General features: G+C 45.2%; 1 protein-coding gene across 13 annotated transcripts in view; it reads left to right on the forward strand.

Annotated features, from left to right (window-relative positions):
• TIAM2 (TIAM Rac1 associated GEF 2) overlaps positions 1-20,401 on the forward strand; it is a 267,112-nt gene that overhangs the window by 137,192 nt on the left and 109,519 nt on the right. For all 13 annotated transcript variants that reach the window (XM_063666750.1, XM_063666740.1, XM_063666743.1 and 10 more), the window contains 4 exons: positions 722-1,921; positions 8,654-9,089; positions 16,578-16,750; positions 20,089-20,313. In XM_063666750.1, the coding sequence (XP_063522820.1) occupies positions 728-1,921; positions 8,654-9,089; positions 16,578-16,750; positions 20,089-20,313 (2,028 nt within the window). In that variant the 5' untranslated portion in view covers positions 722-727. The remainder of the gene's footprint in view (positions 1-721; positions 1,922-8,653; positions 9,090-16,577; positions 16,751-20,088; positions 20,314-20,401) is intronic.

The raw sequence follows: 20,401 nt of genomic DNA on the forward strand, positions 1-20,401 counted from the left end.
ACTGAGATCTATGTGTTTAGACTGACAGAATAAAGATACTTGCCCTAATTTTTCTCTTCAAGAATCATTAGTTTGGTCAGGTGTGGTGGCTCACACCTGTGATGCTAGCACTTTGGGAGGCCGAGGCAAGAGGATCTCTTGAGCCCAGGAGTTTAAGACCAGCCTGGAGCAACAGAGCGAGACACCATATCTTTAAAAAAAGAAAAAAAAAAAGCCCAAGCTTGAGAGTGGTAGGACGTGCCTATAGTCCCAGCTACTTGGGAAGCTCAGGCAGGAGGATCACTTGAGCCTAGGAAGTCGAGGCTGCAGTGAGCTGTGACTGCAGCACTGCACTCCAGCCTGGATGGTAACAGTGAGACCCTGTCTGAAAAAAAAAAGCAAAAAAAAAAGTCATTCAAAGTCTCCCAACACCAAGCCTGAAGCAGATCTTTCTCATAAGCTGATTTTTATGCCTGTTCAGCTTCTAAATTAATATTGTATAATGAATAATGTCTTTAAAATAACTGGCAGACAGGTGTGCAGTGCTGTCTGTCTAGCTAACGAGTAGCCTTGCAAAATAAGGAGAGCCTGTTCTACTGACTGACTCTTGTCCCTACTCCTCTGAGTCCTTCCAGGCACTGAAGTTGCTGTGTAATATGCAGGGCATTCTTTTTAGAAAGTTCTGTCATAATGGAATGTAATTTAGGCCACGGTCTTACTGATGCAACTGTTCTTAATTTAGGTTAAAATGGGCAACTCCGAGAGTCAATACACCCTTCAAGGATCTAAAAATCATAGCAATACTATTACTGGTGCTAAGCAAATTCCTTGCTCCCTGAAAATACGTGGCATTCATGCAAAAGAGGAAAAGTCGTTGCATGGATGGGGTCACGGAAGCAGCGGAGCAGGTTACAAGTCCAGGTCCCTGGCCCGAAGCTGCCTTTCTCACTTTAAGAGTAACCAGCCTTACGCATCGAGACTCGGTGGCCCCACATGCAAGGTCTCCAGAGGTGTTGCCTACTCCACGCACAGGAAAAATGCCCCAGGGAAGGATTTCCAGGGCATCAGTGCTGCTTTCTCAACTGAGAACGGCTTCCTCTCTGTTGGCCACGAGCTGGCAGATAACCACATCACCTCCAGAGACTGCAACGGACACCTTCTCAACTGCTACGGGAGGAATGAGAGCATTGCCTCCACCCCACCGGGCGAAGACCGCAAGAGCCCCAGAGTGCTCATCAAAACGCTGGGGAAGCTGGATGGGTGTTTAAGGGTCGAGTTCCACAATGGTGGCAACCCCAGCAAAGTGCCTGCAGAGGACTCCAGTGAGCCGGTGCAGCTGCTGAGGTACTCACCTACCTTAGCATCGGAAACCTCCCCTGTGCCTGAAGCCAGGAGGGGTTCCAGCGCTGATTCCCTGCCCAGCCATCGCCCCTCTCCCACGGACTCTCGCCTGCGGTCCAGCAAAGGCAGCTCCCTGAGTTCTGAGTCATCCTGGTATGACTCCCCTTGGGGCAATGCTGGAGAGCTGAGCGAGGCTGAGGGCTCCTTCCTGGCCCCTGGCATGCCTGACCCCAGCCTCCATACCAGCTTGCCACCTGGTGATGCCGAAAAGCCTTTCAACCAAAGCTCTTCCCTCTCCTCGCTCCGGGAACTGTACAAAGATGCCAACCTGAGGAGCCTCTCCCCCTCAGGTATCCGCCTTTCTGATGAATACATAGGCACGCACGCCAGCCTGAGCAACCGCGTCTCTTTTGCCTCCGACATTGATGTGCCCTCCAGGGTGGCACACAGGGACCCCATCCAGTACAGTTCCTTCACTCTCCCCTGTCGGAAGCCCAAAGCCTTAGTTGAGGACACCGCGAAGAAGGACTCCCTCAAAGCCAGGATGCGACGGATCAGTGACTGGACGGGAAGCCTCTCGAGGAAGAAAAGGAAACTCCAGGTGAGCGTATCTTAGAGCAGAGGGAAGGGTCCCCACAGTTTCCCCACCTGGAGAAGGGGAAGGTTAGTAGAAGCCCATAGAGTGTTGTTGGGGTGCTTAAATGATCTGGCAAAAGTGAAGAGTTCAGTGGGAAGCCTGGCTCATCTCATTTTCAGGTGTGGGTTTGTTTTCTCTTTTGTTTCAGATATTTTCACTTTTAGCCCACAACTTTAATCTTCCCGTGTCTTAGTCAGCTTGGGCTGCAAACAAAATACCACAGACTTGGTTTAATCAACAGACATCTATTTCTTATAATTCTGGAGGCTGGAAGTCAGAGGTCAGAGTGCCAGTGTGATGGGAGGGCTCTCTTCCTGGCTGCAGACGGCCGCCTTCTTGCTGTGTCCTCACATGGCAGAGAGAGCAGGAGGTCTAGGCTCTTTTCCTCTTCTTATAAGGACCCTAATCCCATCATGGGGACTCTGCCCTCATGACCCCCTCTAAACCAATTACCTCTCAACAATGTCAGTTAAATACCATCCACTGGTTGTTAAGGCCTCAACATGGATTTTGGGAAAGAGGGAAACAAATATTCAGTCAATAGCATTCTGGTTCTGTGCATGTCCCTGCACTCTTCCATGCACTCCACAGGCCTAATCTTAAGACTTGGCCATAGCCAGTGCGGCAGCTCATGCCTGTCATCCCAGCACTTGGGGATGCCAAAGCGGACAGATCACTTGAGGCCAGGAGTTTGAGACCAGCCTGGCCAACATGGCAAAACCCTGTCTCTACCCAAAATACAAAAATTAGCCTGGCATGGTGGTGGGTGCCTGTAATCCCAGCTACTCAGGAGGCTGAGGCAGGAGAACTGCTTCAACCTGGGAGCGGAGGTCGCAGGGAGCTGAGATCACACCCGCGCAACAAAGAGAGACTGTCTTAATTTTTTTTTTTTTTTTTTAAGTACAGAGTTGGAGAGAATTCCTGAAAGAATTGGTTATCTGAGAATTTTACTAGACCTCATTCTTACAGTCCAAACAAAACAGATGAGATTATCATAATTTTTGGTTGAATAGGCTTGTTGAACTTGGTATTACTCTGATGAAATTAAAATTTCTATGCTTAAGTTGGTACATCCAAAAAAAAAAGTTGATGATATATCTACATGTGTAATCTTTTTTTTTTTTTTTTTTTTTTTTTTGAAACAGAGTATCGCTCTGTTGCCCAGGCTGGAGTGCAGTGGTGCGATCTTGGCTCACTGCAACCTCTGCCTCCTGTGTCCAAGCGATTCTGCTGCCTCAGCCTCCCGAGGAGCTGGTATTACAGGTGTGCACCACCATGCCTGGCTAATTTTTGTGTTTTGGTAGAGATGGGGTTTCACCATGTTGGCCAAGCTGGTCTGGAACTCCTGACCTCAGGTGATCCACCTGCCTCGGCCTCCCAATGTGCTGGGATTACAAGCGTGAGCCACCACATCCGGCCTATATGTGTAATCTTAACCTCCTCATGGAGATAGCTAATGGCATCCTGAAAATATCTTGTACCTAAGTGCATGTAATAGAAAAATATATATACTGATAAAACTGATAAAATAAGAATGATGAATATACTTCTATATCATGGCATGTAAAGTTTTACTGGGGGAGCAAAGTGGCTTTTCCACCAGGAAGAAAAGTGATAGTTTGCCTTTTTAGGTAACTAGTGGCAATTGCTAGATTTTCAGTTTGTTGTTGTTTTGTTATTTGTTTTTATTTTGGATTATTTATATAAGGGAGAAGCTTCTTTTTAAATTACTCTGCATAAGTCATGGAGTTGAAGGGAATTTGTGTGGGCAGTTAGTCTCTAGCAGAATTGCATCCTAGATAGACATAAAATTATAAAATTATATAGAGATTTAGCGGTGGAAAATAATATAACTTTTTTGAGTAGATTGCTTCAGATTTATGAAGTTTGACTTTCGTTACTTCCTTGTGATGTATAGCATGTCTGCCTCCACCACCCCCTCCTGTGCTGGGCTTCGGTTCTCCCTCCTCTTCCTTCACACAGAGATGAAGAACAGACGATCAGCATCCTGTTTTCAGGACCTCTTCATATCCCTGAATATATTGTAGTAATTTATATAGTGATTTTACTCCTGGATTATCACTTTTTCAGACTAAACCACGTAATAGTAGAGATTTCCTTGACTTTTTTCTCTCAGCTCCCATTTCCTAAACAACTGATCCCCGCTGAGCAGAATGGGAGACGCAGCTTCTGCTTACTCGAGGGCTGCAGTCCCAGCTGGACAACGTCCACGCCTTTTTGATTCAAGTGTTATGGTGCCCACCTGTGTTCAGCTGTCATCCACTGTGTCCCCTAATTGGTGGTGGCATCGAGCCAATGATTCTGCATCTCTTATGTGCACTGAGTGTGTTGCTCATCTGTGTATGTGGCCTGGCTGACACGCGGCTCTAGTGAGCTGCATTCAGTGTCAGTTCCCACTCGGTTCAGAGGTAGACCAGTGGCTGCTGTGTGTGAATCATTCTATCACGGGCAAGTATCCCTCCTTGCCTCTCCTGTCAAGTGACCCTCCTTGCCTCTCCGACCCACGGGAACTGGGTCTCCTTCAATTCTGCATTGTCCAAAAACTTAACTCTGAATTGTGTGCCTGTAGCGTTAAAAACAAACCGGTGAGGGCCGGGTGTGGTGGCTCACGCCTGTCATCCCAGCATTTTGGGAGGCTGAGGCAGGCGGATCACTGGAGGTCAGGAGTTTGAGACCAACCTGGCCAACTTGGCGAAATCCCATCTTTAATGAAAATTAGCTGGGCATGCTGGCATGTGCCTGTTAGTGCCACTACTTGGGAGGCAGAGGCAGGAGAGTCGCTTGAACCTGGGAGGTGGAGGTTGCAGTGAGCTGAGATCACGCCAGTGCACTCCAGCCTGGACAACAGAGTGAGACTCCATCTCAACAACAACAACAACAATAACAACAAAAACTGGTTAGAATCAAAGAATTAGAATTTTATCATTTATTTTATTTATTTTGTTTATTTTTTGAGACGGAGTCTTGCTCTGTTGAAAAAAAGTATCTTAGCAAATTGTAAGCATAGAATATAGTATTATTAACTGTAGTCACCATTATTTACCTTAGAGCTCCAGAACTCATTCCTCCTGCAAAACTGAAGCTTTGTACCCTTTGAGCAACATCTTCCCATTTCCCTCTCTTGTCCCTGGCAACCACCATTGTACTCTCTGCTTCAATGAGTTGGACTATTTCAGATTCCACGTATAAGTGGAATCTTGCAGTGCATGTCTTTCTGTAGAGTGACATCTTTTGAGTTTTTACTCTTTTTTTTTTTTTTGAGATGGAGTCTCGCTCTTTTTGCCCAGGCTGTAGTGCAATGGCGCCATGTCAGCTCACTCAAGCAATTCTCCTGCCTCAGTGTCCTGAGTAGCTGATCCGGATTATGGGCGTGTGCCACCACGCCCAGCTGATTTTGTATTTTTGGTAGAGATGGGGTTTCTCCATGTTGGTCAGGCTGGTCTCGAACTCCCCACCTCAGGTGATCCACCCTCCTCGGCCTCCCAAAGTGCTGGGATAACAGGCATGAGCCACCTGACTTGAGTTTTTACTCTTGAGTCTTTACTTATCTCCACTCTACTGTACTGCCCTAGTCATCAAGTTACATTAGCCCTTGTTTCTGATTATTCAATTTGGTGGAAGTGAAGTCATTTGTATGGAAATGGAAATCATATGATTTGTGTATATATACATATAGCAGGCACCTTAGTTTCATCCGCATAACAGATGATTAAGAATTCTAGCCGAACCTATTTAAAGACATTCTATATTTTTTAAAGGCTCTTTTTTATTAGCCTGAAAATTAGTGACTGGCTATTAGGATTCTAGATAAAAAGATTTAGAAATTTATTAGAGACTGGGAGAGTTCATACCTATGTATAAGAATAAGTTATAAATGCTAAAATGCATTCCCCCCACCCCACCCCCCATTTCTGAAAAAGGAAAATCCTTGCTTTGCTATGGTTGAACATTTAAAAGTTGGCACTGTAACTTGAGAAGCAGTGTCAAGAGTGCGTGTAGGTCACGCTTAACTTTGGGACTTCTGTGCCTTTCTCTGGCAGAGTTGGGCTTGTTTTGAAGCGTTCCATCATGGCCCTCGCAGGGTATCAGAGGTAATTCCAGTGTTTTTGGGTGATGAGTCAGAGGGACATATTTATAACTGAGATAATGTTAATACTAGCTAGATGAGAAGTGTTTCTTCACCTTTTAGGAGTTTTTTGTTTTGTTTTGTGTTTCTTTTGAGACAGAGTCTTGCTCTGTCGCCCAGGCTGGAGTGCAGTGGCATGATCTCTACTCATTGCAACCTCCGCCTCCTGGGTTCAAGCGATTCTCCTGCCTCAGCATCCCAAGTAGCTGAGACTACAGGCATGTGCCGCCGCACCTGGCTAATTTTTCATATTTTTAGTAGAGGCAGGGTTTCACCGTGTTAGCCAGGTTGGACTCGATCTCCTGACCTCGTGATCCACCCACCTCGGCCTCCCAAAGTGCTGGGATTACAGGCGTGAGCCACTGTGCCCAGCCAGGAGTTTTTGAAAAGCAACAAAGTGACAATTTAAAAAAAGACTCTAAGTATTTCGAAAGTTTCCTGTCCAAGTGACTCACAGCAACTGGTTTATTTGCTCTGTTATGCATAAGCATCAGTGTATAAATAAATATGACTAGAGATGCAGTGTAAACAGTGGCAAATCATATTTCTATTTGTAATATCTGCTTGGGGCGCAGTTGTTCATGGCTCCTGGGTATTTGGAAGTACTCTCCAATTGTGTGATTATTCTCCTACAAAACAGCAAGTAATTGCAACTTGATTTTTGGGTGAAATTTCTGAAAAGGAAACCTCTCTACACAATGTAATATTCAAAATAAGGCCTTTAATCAATGGTCCTTGACCCAGTTTTCCATCATTTTTATTTTAATGCATAAGAAAATATAATCTAAAGCCCACTAGCAGCTCAGTAGTCTTGAGTGTGCTTGGTGTCTCTGCAGAGTTATCTTCATTTAAGCCATAAATGTTGAATGTCAGTGCCTTTTGAGTCAGAAGTTAAGCTCACTTTATCCTGAAAATTTTAATTACTGCCATTTACCAGTGAAAAGCCTGTATGCAAATTATTTTTCTTCAGTAACTAGACTTCTAATCCAGATATTAGAGAAATGTCTTTATGTTTTCAGCTCTGTGCATGGCCAACTTGATGTTCAATGCACCTGGTCCTCACAGGGAGCAACATTATTATATAAGTATGAATTGTATTTGGAGCTGCCTGTGTTTGATTTTTGTGTTGGAATAAATACTGCAGTTAAGAATCATGTCTTTGATATCTCCAGTACCTAGAATAAAATAGGTACTCAAATGAAAGGATGTGAATAATAAATGAGTATATTTTTTCATGAAAGTAATTCTCTAAGTAAGAAATATTAATTATGAAAAAAACTGGCTGGGCGCGGTGGCTCATGCCTGTAATCCCAGCACTTTGGGAGGCCGAGGTGGGCGGATCACCTGAGGTTGGGAGTTTGAGACCAGCCTGACTAACATGAAGAAACCCTATCTCTACTAAAAATACAAAATTAGCCGGGTGTAGTGACGCATGCGTGTAATCCCAGCTATTTGGGAGGCCAAGGCAGGAGAGTCACTTGAACCTAGGAGGCGGAGGTTGCAGTGAGCCGAGATTGCGCCATTGCACTCCAGCCTGGGCAATGAGAGTGAAACTGCATCTCAAAAAAAAAAAAAAAAAAAAACAAAAAAGCTATAGTTACTAGCCAGTACCTTTCATAGATAAGGAATCCTAAGTATATTATTATTATTATTTTTTTTTTTGAGATGGAGTTTCGCTCTTGTTGCCCAGGCTAGAGTGCAATGGTGCGATCTCGGTTCACAGCAACCTCTGCCTCCCAGGTTCAGGTGATTCTCCTGCCTTAGCCTCCCGAGTAGCTGGGATTACAGGTGCTCACTGCCATGCCTGGCTAATTTTTGTATTTTTAGTAGAGACAGGTTTCACCACGTTGGCCAGGCTGGTTTCAAACTCCTGGCCTCAGGTAATCCACCTGCCTCGGCCTCCCAAAGTGTTAGAATTACAAGCATGAGCCCCCTCGCCACCTATTATTTTTACTATATGAACTGCGAAAATAAGCTACTAGAGATCTCAAAATCTAGAAGTCTAGACCTGGGCACTTGGCCAGAAGCTGGGGACTATAGGGAGAGGAAGAGAAGTTTTTGGGTTTTGCATAACAATACTGAGTCCCTATCTTCCCCACCCTACCCTGGTACTAGTAATTTTCTAATTTACCTTTCAGATGATCCAGGGAAAAAATAAATTGCAAGAATATGAATTCTTTCCTGGAAAGATACTGATTCATGGTTAGCAATGAAGAAAGAAATATCATTCTAGTAATCTTCACTAGTGTGTTGTAAACATACTAGTTAATTTCTTGATGCTAAGCATAGGTTAGATTTAGGAGAGCCATTGGTATTTTATTTACCTCTTTAAGCGCTAATTCTACTGGATATAAATTGGCTTGGGCAACACTATTTTTAAAATTCTTTCTGATATGAAGACTTGATGGTTAAAGATGTATTTTTGTTACAAGAATCTTGCTTTGCATTACATTATTAGCAGCCACCGGCATTACACTTATGCTGTGTTCAAGAAGGGATGCTTTGGATAGCTGTAAGCTCTGATGGGTGATCATGTGTGTTTCTCACAGGAGCCGAGGTCCAAGGAGGGCAGTGACTACTTTGACAGTCGCTCTGATGGACTGAATACAGATGTGCAGGGATCCTCCCAGGCGTCTGCTTTTCTGTGGTCAGGGGGCTCTGCTCAGATCCTGTCTCAGAGAAGTGAATCCACACATGCGATTGGCAGCGATCCCCTCCGGCAGAACATTTATGAGAATTTCATGCGAGAGTTGGAAATGAGCAGAACCAACACTGAGAACATAGAAACATCTACAGAAACTGCCGAGTCCAGCAGCGAGTCACTCAGCTCTCTGGAACAGCTGGATCTGCTCTTTGAGAAGGAACAGGGGGTGGTCCGGAAAGCCGGGTGGCTCTTCTTCAAGCCCCTGGTCACTGTGCAGAAGGAAAGGAAGCTTGAGCTGGTGGCACGAAGGAAATGGAAACAGTACTGGGTAACGCTGAAAGGTGAGTGCAGTGTCACCTGCTGAGGCCCCTGGGGATTGTTTCCTCCAGCTGTGCTCTTCCCAGGAAGTGCCAAGAGTCTAGCATTGATTTGAGTTCACATGAGGGGTTTGACACAGGATCCATGGGCTGCCTTAATGCAGATACTTTCTCACACCCGTGAAATAGGCTTTACATACTATTCACATGTATTATGTGGTTCAATAAGTAATTATTGGATTTTTTACTTATTTTTATTTTTTTGAGACAGAGTCTTGCTTTGTTGCCCAGGCTGGAGTGCAATGGCACGATCTCAGCTCACTGCAACCTCTGCCTCCCAGGCTCAAGCAATTCTCATGCCTCAGCCTTCTGAGTAGCTGGAATTACGGGTGTGGGCCACCATACCTGGCTAAGTTTTGTCTAATTTTTAGTAGGGATGGAGATTCATCATGTTGACCAGGCTGCTCTCCTAACTCCTGACCTCAAGCAGGTTGTCCACCGTGGCCTCCCAAAGTGCTGGGATTACAGGCATGAGCCACTGCGCCCGGCCTATTATAATGGTTGGATTTAATACTCATTGCTTATTTTATAGGTATGCCTGTACCGTTTTTGATACTTTCGCTGGATTTGGAGAAAAAAAAGTCAGTAACCAAAGGTAGTTTAGTTGTTTGGAAGGCAGCTTCTGAATTTCACATTCTATACATGTTCAGAACTCCAAAGAGGTTTTATTTCCAGTTTGTGCAACTAAGAATATCATCTGGATTATTGATTTGTCATTCCAGCTTTATGAACAAAGTCTATTTATTGTCATCACTAACAAGTGCAGCTGTCTTTTTTTTTAATATACTTTAAGTTCTAGGGTACATGTGCACAATGTGCATGCAGGTTTGTTACATAGGTATACGTGTGCCATTTTGGTTTGCTGCACCCATCAACTCGTCATTTACATTAGATATATCTCCTAATGCTATCCCTCCCCCATTCCCCCATCCCCTAACAGGCCCCAGTTTGTGATGTTCCCTGCCCTGTGTCCAAGTGTTCTCATTGTTCAATTCCCACCTATGAGTGAGAACATGTGGTGTTTGGTTTTCTGTCCTTGTGATAGTTTGCTGAGAATGATGGTTTCCAGCTTCATCCATGTTCCTGTAAAGGACAGGAACTCATCCTTTTTTATGGCTGCATAGTATTCCATGGTGTATATGTGCCACATTTTCTTAATCCAGTCTATCATTGATGGACCAGCTGTCTTTTTTTTTTTAACATAAAGGCAATAGAAGTAAGAATTTGTTTTGTTGACATGAGAAAAGTTTTTTATAAGCATTGCCATTTAAAAACTATAATTGCCTTGAGGAAGAAAGAAGCTCCAAATCTGTACAGTGTTGATTTATGCAGATGCACACAGAGCTGCCTCACAGCCTCTGGCATTCTGCACAGCCCCCTGGGACTCTTTGTCAGAGGAGCTGAGTGTGTTGTTCGAAAGCCAAATCTCATCGTCAAGTGATGCCCTTCCCTGTCACAGGAGAGAGCAGAAACATCTGCAAATACTACGTATGCAATGTCTGGTGCCCTCTCAATTACCCCTTTCTAGCTTTTCTTTGCCCCTTATTGAACAGTTGGAGCCCTGTTCCCCCAACCGTGGAGGGCAGGCATCATGCCTTGGTTACCACAAGCCCCTCTGGTCCTCTGGTAAAGGGGCACTTGCAAAGGCGTTTCATATCCAAGTGATACCTTTTCCTAGCAGGCCGGCGGGTTTACAGAGCCCAGGGGCCCAGCATTCCTCACATGCTGCCGTCCTCTTTTCCATCCCTAGGTTTGGATGCTTGTAGACATTGTGGCTGGCTGAGGAAGGTAAAGAACGTCCCCAGTTTTTCCATACTGGAGAGGCAGTTTTCTGTATTGAATGACAGAAATGATTTGGAAAGATGGAATAATGGGTTGAATCTGGCAGGATTAAAATTTAAAGAGATAAGAAAGTTCTGCTTTAAGGTTTAGAAGTCAGATAGCTACCCAAGGACAGGATAGGGAAATGTGGCTGCATACTATTATGAGTGAGGCCAGGCGTGGCGGCTCACGCCTGTAATCCTGGCACTTTGGGAGGCCGAGGCGGGTGGATCACCTGAGGTTGGGAGTTTGAGACCAGCCTGGCCAACATGGTGAAACCCCATCTCTACTAAAAATGCAATAATTAGCCTGGCATGATGGCAGGTGCCTGTAATCCCAGCTACTCAGGAGGCTGAGGCTGCAGAATCGCTTGAATCTAGGAGGCGGAGGTTGCAGAGAGCCGAGATCATGCCACTGCACTCCAGCCTAGGTGAAAAGAGTGAAACTCCCTCTCAAAAACAAACAAACAAAGAAACCAAAACAAGTATTATGAGTGAAAAAGATGTCAGGGTTTAATTTGCAGGCCATGTGTTTCCAAGGTGATGTGGCTGAAAAAGTAAATGTGATTTCAAAGAGCAAATGTGGTCTTTAGCTACCTCATTAGAGATGCACTGTGATCATCAGCTACCTCATTAGAGATGTCATGTGATCATCAGCTACCTCCTTAGAGATGCTATATCTCTTGCAAAGGAGATGACAGTCTCTCTTTTCTTTGCCCTGGTCAGAGCTGGTCGTTTCCCTCCTTGTGGGCACAATATTGCAGGAGATTTGTTAGGAAATGAGAAATTGATCCTTGAAAGGTTCTCCTGGAGGATCCCTAAATAGGAAAAGAGTGAACATGTTCCCTTAAGGGGTGAACATCTGGGACTGTTTGTGAATCATAGTCTGAAGCTGCCGCCTAGTCACATGATATGAATACTTAGAATGGATGCACGTTACCCCATCATGTGTCATGTATCTACTTTTTAAGCGTAAAATTTGTTTCTTAAAATTAATTCTTTGAGAATTTCTTCCCTGCCTGTCTATGGATTTGAAAACCCCCAGTATACATCACCCTAGTGGTGGGGGCTAGACTGGGAGGCAGGGTGACTGTGTGTGTGTGTGTGTGTGTGTGTGTGAGAGGGGGAAAAAGAGAGAGAGAAAATATACTTCTTTGAGAAGCAGGGCCATAGGTGACGACAAGGAGATTTAGAGCCGTGCTACATGGAGGAGGGCATAAAGATCTAGGGATATTTAGCATGGAGAAAATAAGAACTGGGTGGGAGTGAACAGCAGTGTGTAGAAGAGACACTGGATTTATTCTGGGCCTGCAGAGGTTAGGATGGGACTGATAGATGGGAGACAGGCTGATTCTAAATTAATGTAAAAAACAACAGTGACAGCTGTGGGCACGTGGAAAGATGCTCCCTTTTTTATTTCTCTGCTGCTGACCACATTTGTCCAGAGCCAAATTGTCGCAGGCTTCTTGAGGGAAACTCAGGAAGATATCACTTAAGGGCTGGAAGAGCTGATTGGCAGCTTCCTGTATTTTATCCCAAAAGGTAGACCAGGAACTTCTGGCTACCAACTTCAGGGGGTAGTGATGGACCTGAGTTGTCAATGAGCATTGCTAGATTTGTAGTCTTGGCTAGGTCCTGCTTTCCTGGTGTTTGCTTGTAAAACACTTCAAGATCCATGGATAAAGGGTGCTTTGTAGTATAAATGTTATCAAGCACACATTTCTTCCTTTCCTTTGCAGCCAAGGCAAGACTTGTGATAAAGATGTTTTTTTTCCCCAGCATAACCTTTTCCACGTGGCTTTCTACACCTCTTTCCTCTGGGAATTCAGTATGTTGAGTTCTAATTTCTTGGCTTAGAATCCAAGTTGTAATGCTTGGACTTAACTGTTTGATTTAATCTTAGTTAAAAACACATATATGTGTAACACACACACACTCTTAAGCCTAATTTTTAAATTATCCTTAAAGTATCCATGTAAATAAATGGAGTTTTCTGGAGAGAGCCGTTATTAACAAGCCATCTGATTATCTGCCTACCTGGTATGCGAGGGACATACATGTTTTTCAAGGCTTTGGAGGATGTAATAAATTTTTAACAAGGGTAATTCTGCTTTCCATTTGTCTTTTCCAGTGAGTGGATTTTCATGCAGTTCACTGGGGACTTCCCTCAAAATGTGCAACAGACTGAGTGATAGTCAGTGTCGGGGGAGGAGTTCATAAACTAATTTTAGGATACTGGTGATTCTGCCCCGAGATAGGCCAGCAGCAGGGAGGCGAGGTCAAAAGGGTGTCATAGAAAAGGTGGATTTGCGGGAAAACCAAGACTAATTGCCCTCTTTCCCCTGGGTGAGACTTCTACTAATATTACATCTCTATTCCTGTACTGCCATTGCTATGCCAATCTGTTTTCTCTTTCTGCTACCATAGCAAGAACGTCCAGTGTCAACGACCCCTCAAGCCAAGACCAGCGCTTGGTAGGGCCGGGACAGGGCTGGTGGCCCCCAGCACCGGGGTGAACGGCACCAGCGCTTGGTAGGGACAGGGCAGGGCTGGTGGCCTCCAGCACCGGGGTGAACGGCACCAGCGCTTGGTAGGGACTGGGCAGGGCTGGTGGCCCCCAGCACCGGGGTGAACGGCACCAGCGCTTGGTAGGGACAGGGCAGGGCTGGTGGCCCCCAGCACCGGGGTGAACGGCACCAGCGCTTGGTAGGGACAGGGCAGGGCTGGTGGCCCCCAGCACTGGGGTGAACGGCACCAGCGCTTGGTAGGGACTGGGCAGGGCTAGGGGCCCCCAGCACCGGGGTGAACGGCACCAGTGCTTGGTAGGGACTGGGCACGGCTGGTGGCCCCCAGCATCGGGGTGAACGGCAGAGGCAGGGCTGGGGGCCCCCAGCACCAGGGTGAATGGCAGAGGCAGGGCTGGGGACCCCCAGCACCGGGGTGAACGGCAGAGGCAGGGCTGGGGGCCCCCAGCATCGGGGTGAACGGCAAAGGCAGGGCTGGGGGCCCCCAGCACCGGGGTGAACGGCAGAGGCAGGACTGGGGGCCCCCAGCACTGGGGTGAACGGCAGAGGCAGGGCTGGGGGCCCCCAGCACCGGGGTGAACGGCAGAGGCAGGGCTGGGGGACTCCAGCACCCGGGTGAATGGCAGAGGCTTCACTGACCCGGGTGCAGCCCGTTTCCACTGGCCCCAGTGCCCCGTAGAGATGCAGAGTCCCGTGAAGTTGAACTTGATGTCATAGAGTTAAGATTGATTTCCTGATTTTTAAATTCGATAGCCACAAAATTCTGCCTATTGTTTTACTTCCTGGCCTGGCTCTAATGTGAAATGTCCTGTTTTGATTTCGTGCCTCCAAGTTAGAGCGGTAGTCTGTTGTCCATGGGTTGTTAGGTTTGGTGACATTTTGGCATTGGCCCAAGGTTTGCATTCATTTCCTCTAGATGCCACGATTTAAACTGTGGCTGTTGGGATTCCAGTGTTAGGGAAGCTGGGAAGTGAACGTGAACCCATCGGAAAGAATTTGGACGTGTGTGCAGCTGGAGCTGCTCTGCCCCTTTGCCCTGGTCCCCGGCCCTGGGTCATGGCTTGTAGCATGTGCAACAGTAGCATCAGATGGGCCTTACTCGATGGGAAGACTTGGTTTATTGTTTAACTGCTGCATCAGTGGCTGGAAAAAGATAACTGGCCAGGCCTGCAAGAAGGAGCTCTGGCTGTAAACCTCTTGCTACTTTCCCTTGTTTGTAATACTTGAGTTCTGTCAGCGTGTTAGTTTAGATGAGTTTTATTTGCGGGGAGGAGCAAATATGCAGTTTCTTGAGATCATAAAGTACCACGGAGGGAGAAAGTACTGTTTCCGAAGTCCGAGCTTGGAGCAGGCGTCTTTCTCTCTTGGCTCGTGTGTGCTGTTATCAGTTCTATGGTATAAACTTGTTTGTTCATATCAAGACTTATTTTTAAAGGAAGTAATGAAATTGGAAAGACTGAAATAGTTTTCAAAACGTCTGAACTTTTATGAATGAGGGTGCAAACACAGTGGGATAAAGTACCATGAAGTGGGCCCCAGGCATTTGTTTACAGTGAAGGCAGGCTGGTGTTTCTTTCCTGTCAATGTGAAAGGCACTTGCGAAGCACCCAGATGGCGGTCATGTCATTGGTATTTGTATGCTGGAGGTTACCACATGAGAAGCGGTCAAAAAGTTTATTGGATACAGATTTGAGGGGATAGTTAACCTATACAAGAGGACACATTTGGGAGCATTTTAGAAGCATTAATTTGCTTAAAAGTTGTGTCTAATAATTATAATGCAATTTCTAATTAATGAAGCAAACTCTTAATAACTTCTCCATGCAATACTTTATTTGCTTATGAGGGGAAAAATAAGTACTTAAAAGCATATGTTGCAGTATTTTTAGAGTAATGTTTGAAAATTCAGGCACATTTAGTTTCACTTTTCTCCCTTAGTCTAAGTAATGTTTTCTATTAGTTTCACTTTTCTCCCTTAGCCTAAGTATTGTTTTCCATTACTATGAGATAAAAGGAAATAGTAAAAATTAAGCTATTTTACATGGCATTTGGAGAACAAACTGGGTACTTCCTCATAAATGGCAGAGTCCCCTAGGTATGTTCAATTTCTTGTTCCCATTGATGGTCAATGGAGTAAGTGAGTGTGGGATTTTCTTTGGCCTCTCACATTGAGATTCCCTAAATAATGTGGTGTTGTGCTTAAGGATGAGGGCTTTGGGGCCAGAGGGCCTGAGTTCACATCCCTGCTGCTCCACGGTGCAGCGGTGGGACCCCTGCGAGGAATTCGATCTGTCAGTTTTCTCATTTTTAGTGTGAAAGGAAAATAAAACCTGGGGACCTCAATTCCTGATGCCAGAAGGAAAACAAAACAATTAAGCTGAAAGCTGAGTCATGCAAGAAGCTGCCTTTCCTTTTCTTTCTAAGCAGGAGCTACAGATAAAAGGTTAAATATCCCCACAGGTGCTAGCTACTCTGTGTTCACCTTATCTTATGTAAAGTGCTGATTCACCAAGTGCTGGATGATTACGTGATGGACAGTTCCCCTGCCTGCTCCTTTTCCCTTGCAGCAGGTAGATTACCACGCTCTCCCTCTTTCCTCTCCAGCCCACTTTTAATTTTTAAACATTGAAGCCCTCAACATCGTCTTTGGAGAAAAGCGCAGACCACAGACTGTTTCTGTGATTCTGTGTTCTCCTCCTCTGGGCATGTCCATAACTTTGGCAAAATAAACTTCTCAATGGATCGACACCTGTTCTAGATACTTTTTGGGTTACAGTGGAATGGGCTAAATAACGCTGCCCACCTTAGGGCCTCTATAGGGATTAAATAAGCCAGTGCATGTGGAGTACTTTAGAAGAGTTAAGCAACAACTTATTATTTGGTATTGTTATTACTGATATTACATTTACAAAGACATCTCATTTTCATTCAAGTTCATTCTGATACAACTAGGTATACTTCAGATGCCACTTTTCCTTGTTTACCATGTATCTGTCACATGATTGTCTCACTCAGGTGTTTTTAAAAAAGTGTGTCACTTACCCTCCCAGTCCTTTCCTACATCTCCAGGTCTGACCGGGATGTTATTTTGTTTCTCTGTTTCACAGGATGCACGCTGCTGTTTTATGAGACCTATGGGAAGAATTCCATGGATCAGAGCAGTGCCCCTCGGTGTGCTCTGTTTGCAGAAGACAGCGTAGTGCAGTCTGTTCCAGAACATCCCAAGAAAGAAAATGTGTTCTGCCTCAGCAACTCCTTTGGAGATGTCTACCTTTTCCAGGTACTGCTGGTACTTTGTAAGTGGAGGTAATAGTTTATGTACTGCTAGAATAAGAAGGAACAGAAAAGGCAAAACTTGGAAATGAAATTGAATAAATACTTAGTTAGGCTTTGGATTTGGCCTTAAGCAACAGATGTTGGCTTCCGCTGACTGCCAAGGGCACTGGGCTGTCACCAGTCCAGTCATTCATCCAGAGGGCACTTTTCAGGTGCCTCTGAAGTCCCAGGCTGTGGCCCATGAGATGCTCATTGGAACACACAGAGAAAAAAATCATGATCCCTGTTCTGGAGTAGCTGGCAATCTAGTGAGTGCAATAGTCAAGATTCCCAGATTTGGGGCTTTTAAAATGAAGCTTGGAGAATATTGACGGGAGAGGCTTGGGTTCTTGCCACGAATCTCAGTGGATGTCAAAAGTTTTCAGGAAAACCCTCATAGACAAATGCTATGAGGTCTCATTTCCCTGTGGAAGTGGTCTTAGGATCTTAAGATTCAGGTTATCTACTGTTAGAATTTTCAGTGACTTTCTAGCCAATGAGATGTTGTAGAACATGGCGGTACTGAGCCATTGGTATTGGGGTCGGGCTTAGGTTTGAATCCTGGCGCCTTTGTTAGTGTTGAATTTGTAAGTGATCTTGGAGCGCGTACCAGACTTCTCTGAACTTTGGGCCCTTCAACCAGTGGATAATAGTGGCTTACACGATTGCCATAAGAGTAAATAATGTGTATGTGTTAAATGCTAAATAAATTTTAACTTGGTGATTAATAATTACTCAGAACAGGTGAGAGTGAGAGCTGGGAAGTGAAGTGTGCTTCTTAAATGCACGCCCCCCCACCCCCCTCCGCCCGTCTAAACCCAGCACTTGACATACACACAGTGTTGGCTGTAGGTTACATCTGACTGGAAGTTTCATGGAAAGCCTCCTAAAGTCTGGGTTTAGATCTCTCATAAAGATGGTCCCGGGTGCCCTCAGAAGCCCTGCAGAGTAACAGTGTTCTCTAGGCTGACTTTGGGAGTCTAGAATGCTCTGAAGTGCTCCCTCCTGGGAGCTTACCCAGGGCTGGGTAAGCTCCCAGGGCTTTTAGTTGTTCTGCTATTCCCAACCTGACTTAACTTACTAGAGCCAGGGCCTGAGATTTGATTTTCCTTTTCTTAACAGAAAGGTTGCTTACAACCTTCTACGATGCTTTAAAGGAAAGTAGTGAATTTATGTTAGTCTGAATTGTAAGGAAGGTAAAAAAACAAACAACAACAAAAAAAACCTTAGGTTAAATCTGCATGGACTTCTTAGGGGTAAGTGTGAAATGAATGTTTTATTTTGTGATTCAGGTAAAACATCCTTAGTTTTGAGAGTTTTCCCACCTGTGATCCCAGCACTTTGGAGGCTGAGGCAGGAGGATGGCTTGAGGCCAGGAGTTTGAAATCAGCTTGGTCAACATAGTGAGGCCCCATCTCTACGAAAGAACAATAAAAAAATTAGCCAGGCATGGTGGTGCGCACCTGTGGTCCCAGCTACTTGGCAGGCTGAGGCTTGAGGATCATTTGAGCTCAGGAGGTCAAGGTTGCAATGAGCTATGATTGTGCCACTGCACTCCATCCCAGGCGACAGAGTGAGACCCTGTCTTAGCAACAACAACAACAACAAAGTTTTCCCAGGTATTCTGTTTTGTGATCCCAGAGGCCACTTGAGGTTTGACCCGGTGACTCAAATGTGTGTGGTTATTTCTAGACATCAAGAGAAATGAAAGTACTTTTCAGCCTGCTTAGAATCATACCCATTTGCCCACTTTATTCAAACTTTGCTTATTGTTTTAAAAATATTTTTCTTTTAAAAAAATGTATTATTATTATTATTATTATTTGAGATGGAGTCTTGCTCTGTTGCCCAGGCTGGAGTACAGTGGTGCGATCTCAGCTCACCGCAACCTCTGCCTCCCAGGTTCAAGCAATTCTTGAATTCCTCCCTCAGCTTCCCAAGTAGCTGGGATTACAGGTGCCCACCACCATGCCTGGCTAATTTTTTTTTTTTTTTTTTGTATTTTTAGTAGAGACGGTGTTTCACCATGTTGGCCAGGCTGGTTTCGAACTCCTGACCTCAAGTGACCTGCTCACCTTGGCCTTCCAAATAGTGCTAGGATTATAGGCGTGAGCCACCATGCCTGTCCTATTATTATTTTTTAATTGACATGGGGACTTACTGTGTTCCCCAGGCTGGTCTTGAACTCCTGGACTCAAAAGTCCTGGGATTACAGGCATGAGCCACTGTGCCCAGCCAAAAATAAACTATTTTTCTTTTATACAAATAGTATATGGTCTTTGTGTTAGAAGTCACTGAAAAGTAGAGAAAGGAAAAACCATATATTCAAAGACAATGGCATTATTTTGTTTCCCCCAATATACTTCTGTTTACATTGTTCTTTTTTTTTTTGTATTGAGGCCATACTGTAGATGTAATTTTATATCCAGGTTTCAAAATTTCATATTCTAGTCCTAATGTTTACTCATTCTGTTAAAATTCCGAAGACAAGCATCCTTTTATTTATTTATTTATTTTTGAGATGGAGTCTTGCTCTGTTGCCCAGGCTGGCGTGCAGTGGCACAATCTCGGCTCACTGCAACCTCCGCCCTCTGGGCTCAAGTGATTCTCCTGTCTCAGCTTCCCGAGTAGCTGAGATTTCAGGCATGCACCACCACACCCGGCTAATTTTTGTATTTTATTTATTTATTTATTTTTGAGACAGAGTCTCACTCTGTTACCCAGGCTGGGGTACAGTAGCGTGATCTCGGCTCACTGCAACCTCCGCCTCCCAGGTCAAAGTGATTCTCATGTCTCAGCCTCCCAAGTAGCTGGGCTTACAGTCATGCACCACCACGCCCAGCTAATTTTTGTATTTTAGTAGAGATGTGGTTTCACCATGTTGGCCAGGCTAGTCTCGAACTCCTGACCTCAGGTGATCCACCTGCCTCGGCCTCCCAAAGTGCTGGGATTACAGGCGTGAGCCACTGCGCCCAGCCAAGCATCCTTTTAGAGACTGGCATAATGTATCATGAGTGTGTCTCCCCTGTTGTTCTCATCACTCCTGTGTTGTTGGCTAGCACTCATTTCTGGTTTTAGTTCCTGTCCTAGTCAGAGCTCCATGATGCTTTCTGCTCTGCTCCTAATGTTCTCTGAGTCCCTCTGAACCTGAGTTGAATGGTTGAATGTGTTTTTGGAATTAAGCAGCTTGTATGCAGTGCAAGTACTTCTTGGGTTTTGCACATCTAAGCCCAGCCTGCCATTTTGGAGAGCACTTTAGTGGTAAAATGATTTGAAACAGGCTTTCTCCCTCCCTGTGTGTAGGCCACCAGCCAGCCAGATCTAGAAAACTGGGTCACCGCCATACACTCTGCTTGTGCATCCCTTTTTGCAAAGAAGCATGGGAAAGAGGACACACTGCGGCTGCTGAAGAACCAGACCAAAAACCTGCTTCAGAAGATAGACATGGACAGCAAGATGAAGAAGATGGCAGAGCTGCAGCTGTCCGTGGTGAGCGACCCAAAGAACAGGAAGGCCATAGAGAACCAGGTACTGTTTGTCTACACCTGAGTGTTCTTCCATTGCTCACATCACTTGTGCAGTGACTGAACGCACGCTCTCATCTTGGTGGTATTTC

Source organism: Pongo pygmaeus, chromosome 5, assembly GCF_028885625.2.
Source record: "Pongo pygmaeus isolate AG05252 chromosome 5, NHGRI_mPonPyg2-v2.0_pri, whole genome shotgun sequence".
Classification (NCBI taxonomy): Eukaryota; Metazoa; Chordata; class Mammalia; order Primates; family Hominidae; genus Pongo; species Pongo pygmaeus.